Source organism: Neomonachus schauinslandi, chromosome 11 (assembly GCF_002201575.2).
Source record: "Neomonachus schauinslandi chromosome 11, ASM220157v2, whole genome shotgun sequence".
Taxonomy (NCBI): domain Eukaryota; kingdom Metazoa; phylum Chordata; class Mammalia; order Carnivora; family Phocidae; genus Neomonachus; species Neomonachus schauinslandi.
The window spans coordinates 113,938-120,268 of NC_058413.1; the positions used below are offsets into that span (position 1 = coordinate 113,938).

Here is a 6,331-nt window from a genome sequence, read left to right on the forward strand (position 1 = left end):
GCCAGATTTGGGAAGCCACAGAGCTCTTCCCTGGCCCATGTGACAGCCTTCCTTTCCCTGATAATATCATGCAAATCCCAGTGTCCCCTCTGCCTAAGAAGCCCTTCTTCACTGCTGCCTTCAGAATCTAACCTATCTCGAGGCCTTAAAGCTGAAGGTCTCGTTTTGAGACAGCCACATCCTCCACACAGTCCCCTGCTCTGCAGTCACCTGCTCACAGCTGTGCCTCGAGGCCACGCCCTATGGGTTTTCAGAGTACAGTAAAGGGGAAAAAAGATCAGAAGAAAATCAAAGGTCACCCAGCAAAACTCTTAAAGGGTGACTGTGTGCACGTGCCCCAGTGCCTGAGTTTGGGAGCTTGGTGACTGGTAGACGGACATCTTAGTGCTGGCTGAGCTAGAGCACTTGGGCCTACGGCACGGATGAGACTGGACAACCCCCCTAGAACTTGGCTCCAGGCAACCTGGAGAGAGGTCACCTTTCTGATCCCTGCGTCTGCCCCTAAGTGCTAGTCCTAGGGGCCAGACTCCATGGACCAGCCAGAGGCCTTCTGCTCCAGGTGAGTGCTGGCTTTCAGGGTGGTCACTTGGGAAGCCCTCTAAGGCCTCACTTAAGGCTGCTGACTCCCTGGGCTTCACACCCCCTTATCCACAACCTTCCCCCAGCATCCCCCAGGCTCAGGATTCTAGGGACTCCATCTGCACAGAAGGCATCCGGTGGGTCTGTTCCCTAGGAGCGGCTCAGATTCAGCCCCTGGTGTAAGGCCCCCCGCCTGGACCCCACCAAAGGGTGCAGTGCGATGAGTATCATGGGGAACTGAGGAACACAGTCTGGGCCAAGTGGTGAGTCTGGCTCTCTGCTGAGGCCAGCTTTGCTCGAGGCTCCCAGGGAAGGGAAGGGGAAAAGGGAGGAAAGGGGAGAGCGCAGGCCCTTGTAGATACCTCATGGTAGACTTTTGACCTGGCCGAGCCTCCTGTGGGAGGAACACAGGAAGGGAGGTACAGAGCAGGAAGGCGTCCCCTAGCGCTCGGGTCAGCGGTGGCCAGTGCCTGCCGCGGAGTGACCCCACTCACCACCAGGCAGCAAAGCCTCGGAGCAAAGCCCACCCACCTCCTCCATGACGTCCCTCCCCGCGGAGTGCTACCAAGCGTTGGCCTGGAGTCACGCGGGGAAATGGGGCCGCCTCTGACTCGCTGACTGTCCTGGGCGCCCCGACGCCGGGGTCGGGTGGGGGGGGGCGCGGCAGGGCTGGGGTCACCGTCGCCACACACGTGCTGACTCCTACCGCCCCCAGCACGGAGTCCCGCGCGGCTGCCGCGCGAGATCTGCTTCAGGCCGCGCTCGAGGACCTGAGCCAGGAGCAGCTGAAGCGCTTCCGCCTCAAGCTGCGGGATGCGCCACTGGACGGCCGCAGCATCCCGTGGGGGCGGCTGGAGCGCGCGGACGCCGTGGACCTCGCGATGCAGCTGACCCAATTCTACGGGCCAGAGCCGGCGCTGGACGTGACCCGAAAGACCCTGAAGAGGGCGGACGTGCGCGACGTGGCGGCGCGACTCAAGGAGCAGCGGCTGCAGCGTGAGAGCAGGGTCGGGGGTTGCCAGGGTCCCTGCCTCTCCGCTCGCTTCCGCCTGGGCAGAGTCTGGGCCTCGAGCCACCAGCCTTCCCGCTTCCCCATCCGCAAATTCACCAGCCCCAGGGCTCGGATCCTGGGCGCTCTTGAGGGTGGCCCCAACTCCCTCTTGCGGCCCCCGCCCCGCCCCTGCACATTCAGCAGGGCCTCACCACAGGTCTCCCTTCCAGGGCTCGGCCCCAGCTCCTCCGCTCTGCTCTCCGTGTCCGGTAGGTCTCTCCCGGCACGAAACACGGGCCCCAAGCTGTCGGGGGGGGGGGGGGGACACGACGGTGACCCTCGGGTTTGCAGCACGAGTGTCCTCTACACTGCTTGGAGGTTCCCGACAGCTGGTCCCAGGGAGGAGAGTGTGTGGGAAGGCTGGATGGGGAGAGGGGCTGGGGTGTAGCTGGGGAAACAGACCTGAACCTAGTGGGTTGGGGAGCGGCCAGAGAGGGTTAAGTGACGCAGCGCGTCCCATCCTTGTCCTCCCCACACACATTCCGCGTTCCCTTTACTCCCTCCGGTCCCCTCTGCCGGCCCCCACCAGAGTACAAAAAGAAGTACAGAGAGCATGTCCTGCAGCAGCATGCCAAGGTGAAGGAGAGAAACAGCCGCTCGGTGAAGATCAATAAGCGCTTCACCAAATTGCTTATCGCGCGCGAGAGCGCCACGCTGGTGGACGAGGCTCCGGGGCTCGCGGAGGAGCAGGGGCCAGAGCGCGCTCGGCGCTCGGACACCCACACCTTCAACCGCCTCTTCGGCCGCGACGGAGAAGGTCAGCGGCCTCTGACTGTAGTGCTGCAGGGCCCGGCGGGCATCGGCAAAACCATGGCGGCTAAGAAAATCCTATACGACTGGGCGGCAGGCAAGCTGTACCACGACCAGGTGGACTTCGCCTTCTTCTTGCCCTGCCGCGAGCTGCTGGAGCGACCCGGCACGTGCAGCCTGGCCGGCCTGATCCTAGACCAGTGCCCCCACCGCAGTGCGCCCCTGCAGCAGATGCTCGCTCGGTCCGAGCGGCTGCTCTTCATCCTGGACGGCGCGGACGAGCTGCTGCCGCCGCCGGGGCCCTCCGAGGCCAGGCCCTGCACAGACCCCTTCGAGGAGGCAGATGGCGCGCGGGTGCTGGGCGGCCTGATGAGCAAGACGCTGCTGCCCAACGCCCGCCTGCTGGTGACCGCGCGCGCCACCGCCCCAGGGAGGCTGCAGGGCCTCCTGTGCTCACCGCAGTGCGCGGAGGTGCGCGGCTTCTCCGACAAGGACAAGAAGAAGTACTTCCACAAGTTTTTTCGGGACGAATGGATGGCGGAGCGTGCCTACCGTTTCGTGAAGGAGAATGAGACGTTGTTTGCACTGTGCTTCGTGCCCTTTGTGTGCTGGATCGTGTGCACTGTTCTGCGCCAGCAGATCGAGCTCGGCCAGGACCTGTCGCGCACCTCCAAGACGACCACGTCCGTGTACCTGCTTTTCATCGCCAGCGTCCTGAGCTCGGTGCCTGCGGCAGATGGTCCCCAGATGCAGGGCGAGCTGCGCAAGCTGTGCCGCCTGGCCCGTGAAGGCATCCTCCGGCACAGGGCGCAGTTCGCGGAGAAGGATCTGGAACGACTGGAACTTCGCGGCTCTAAAGTCCAGACGCTGTTTCTCAGCAAGAAAGAGCTGCCAGGCGTGCTGGAGACAGAGGTCACCTACCAGTTCATGGACCAGAGCTTCCAGGAATTCTTCGCTGCGCTGTCCTACCTGCTGGAGGATGAGAGAGATCTCACGGCACCGGCTGACAGCGTAGGAGCGCTTCTGCGGGGGGACACCGAGCGGCGCTGCCACCTCACCCTCACCACGCGCTTTCTCTTCGGGCTGCTGAACACAGAGCGGATGCGCGACATCGAGCGCCACTTCGGCGGCGTGGTTTCAGAGCGCGTGAAGCAGGATGTCCTGCGGTGGGTGCAGGAACAGGGCCAGGGCCGCCCTAGGGCGGCACCTGAGGGGGCCGAAGAGACCGAAGCTCCGGAAGGCGCCGAGGAGCCGGAAGAGGAGGAGGGCGAGCTCAACTACCCGCTGGAGCTGCTGTACTGCCTGTACGAGACGCAGGAGGGCGCCTTCGTGCACCAAGCCCTGCGCGGCTGGCCTGAGCTGGAGCTGGAGCGCGTGCGCTTCAGCCGCATGGACCTGGCCGTCCTGAGCTACTGCATAAGGTGCTGCCCCGCCGGGCAGGCACTGCGGCTGGTGAGCTGTGGACTGGTCCCCGCACAGGAGAAGAAAAAGAGGAAGAGCCTGATAAAGCGACTGCATGGCAGCCTGGGCGGCAGCTCGTGAGTCTACAGGGCAAGATGGCCCCCGGTTCACAGGCCCTCCGTGGGGGAATGTGTGCCCGTGCATCCATCTGGGCAGGGGGAGCACGTCCACAGCGGACGCCTGCCCCCCCCCACCCCGCGCCAGAGGAGGAGCCCACCCCCTTGCAAGCAGCCTCCCAATGTCCATCTGTCCATCTCCTTCCCCAGGATGCCCTTGCCATGCCAATTCCCAGCTGTCCACATGCGAGGCAAACCTCCAAGCATGGCTGTGTGGCTCAGGCCCAGCTTTCTAATAAGTTCTGGAATAACTATGCCCACTGTGCCCTGAGCTTTGTACCTGCTGCTCCCTCCACTCTGTTTGCTGCCTATTGTCAGTGCTTTGCCAGGCTCCCCCAGCTGGCCTGAGACCCCATTGGCCCCAGAAGTGCCCCATAGACCACTGTATGCCATGACATCTACTCATGTCTATCCCCTTTACTAGACCCTCAGCTCCTTCAGGGCGAGTTGCCTTAGCTCCAACCCAGCACTTGACCCAGAGCTCAGCATCTGTTGAGATAATGAAAGTCAGGATGTTGGCAGGGGCTGGGGCTGGGGACGCCCACTGCACGTGCAAGGGTAGACCCACCTCGGAATGCGGGTGACATCCTCCCCCACCGGCTGGACTCACATAGACTGCTTCAGCGGGGAGGTGCATGGGGCCCCAGATGAGTGGTTTCACGCTGGGTTTAGAGTGAAGAGGGTGGAGGGGTCCTGGCTCAGTTTGGGGTTGAGGGCAGAGGCAGCTCCGACACCTCAGGACCACAGGAAAGAGGTAGGGACTGGAAGGGGACAGGTGGGCTTCACCTTGCTCTCTCTCCTAGCAGTTCACAAGCCACCATGAGAAAACCCCAGGCCTCTCCACTACGTTCACTCTTCGAGGCCATGACTGACCAACATTGTGGTCTGAACAGCCTGACGTGAGTGACCATGCCCCCACCCCTCCCTTGGAAGGGATGCAAAGCAGGATACTCTAGGCAGGGACAGAGGTACAGCCCTGTCTGGAAACGGCTGAGGGGACAGACTGAGAGCCTGTGGTCTCTGGTGTCCCGGGCTGGGGTCAACAGGCTGTGCCCACACAGAACGGAGGAGGGAGGAGGGGATGGGGGCAGGGGCTCCATCACCAGCTTCGGTGTTAGTTAGGAAGGAGCGTTTGGCCCCAGTTTGAGTGGAAAGCATGGTGCGGCTAAGCATTCTGGGGGAGGGATAAAGAAGACCAGAACATATTTTCCTTCCAAAGAAAGGAAACAAACAAACGAAGGAAGGAAGGAAGGCTGCTAGGTGCTATTGGAAAGTGCTGGGCAGCCCCTCTGAACTCTTCCAAGCAATGGAAGGGAGTATTCAGGACACAGGCATTGAGTCCAGGTTGCCTGCCTCTGAGCCCTTGGGCAAGTCAGTCTACCTGAGCTTGTTTCTTCCCCTATGAAATGGAGCCAAGAGATTCTGCCTCAGAGGGTTGGTATGAGAATTAATGTGGCAACACTGAGTCTATGACCTATCACCAAGTAAGCAGAAGGTCAGAGAAACTGTAGGAACTAGTACCGGTGGGGCATAGTGACATGGTTACTTAGCTTGACAGGAGCGTATTCCAGCAACCTGGAAATAAACATAGGGGGCCAAGAAGGTGATCGGCACATTTGGCCCATTGATTCTGCCCCTAAACTGAATGCATGAAGATATTCATCACAGCATTATTTATAATAGCAAAAAAGTAGTAACAACACAACTGCCCGATTGTTAGGGACTGGCTACTTGAATAAACTATGGCCTAAACTATGGCCTACCTTAACTCGATGGACAATGATATGCAATTAAACATGTGGACAGTAAGATCTAAATTGGCTCATCAAAAAGCTGGTAGAGAATTGTGTCCTAAGGGAAAAGCGGAGTGCAGTCCAGCACTTGCATATATGGCCAAGGCGCCTCAGGAACACATGTGGTGACAAAGGACGGAGAAAACTCTGTTCCTGTGGAGCCAGCATATCGCCAGACTGAACCTCAGCCGCCCAAGGAGCAGGCAGTTTGCGGAGCCAGGGTGTAGCAAAGCAGCCAAGGGGCCTGAAGACAGACCCGTGTGCCTCTTGACCACAGGCTGTGCCGCTGCAAACTGCCTGACTCGGTCTGCCAAGACCTCTCTGAGGCCCTGAAGGAGGCCCCTGCCCTGAGGGAGCTGGGCCTCCTCCACAACTGGCTCACCGAGGCAGGCCTGCGTGTGCTGAGTGAGGGCCTGGCCTGGCCCCAGTGCCGGGTGCAGAAGCTCCGGTAAGACCTGGCCTGGGAGAGACCAAGGGAGGGACAAGGGCAGGGCCGCGGGCCAGGGGCCGGGGCGGGGGGGGGGGGGGGGGGGGGGGGGTGCGCCCCCCCAGGCCCGGGGGCGCCCCCCCCCCCGGGGGCG

The 6,331-nt window shown here is 61.5% G+C and overlaps 1 protein-coding gene across 2 annotated transcripts in view; it reads left to right on the forward strand.

The window, feature by feature from the left end:
- Positions 1-530: 530 nt before the first annotated feature.
- The window catches only part of NLRP6 (NLR family pyrin domain containing 6), a 7,465-nt gene continuing 1,664 nt past the window's right edge, over positions 531-6,331 (forward strand). Inside the window, exons 1-6 of one of the 2 annotated variants that reach the window (XM_021692184.2) lie at positions 531-559; positions 1,295-1,575; positions 1,801-1,839; positions 2,160-3,918; positions 4,761-4,856; positions 6,028-6,198. In XM_021692184.2, the coding sequence (XP_021547859.1) occupies positions 531-559; positions 1,295-1,575; positions 1,801-1,839; positions 2,160-3,918; positions 4,761-4,856; positions 6,028-6,198 (2,375 nt within the window). The remainder of the gene's footprint in view (positions 560-1,294; positions 1,576-1,800; positions 1,840-2,159; positions 3,919-4,760; positions 4,857-6,027; positions 6,199-6,331) is intronic. The other variant, XM_021692185.2, reaches the window with a different exon arrangement.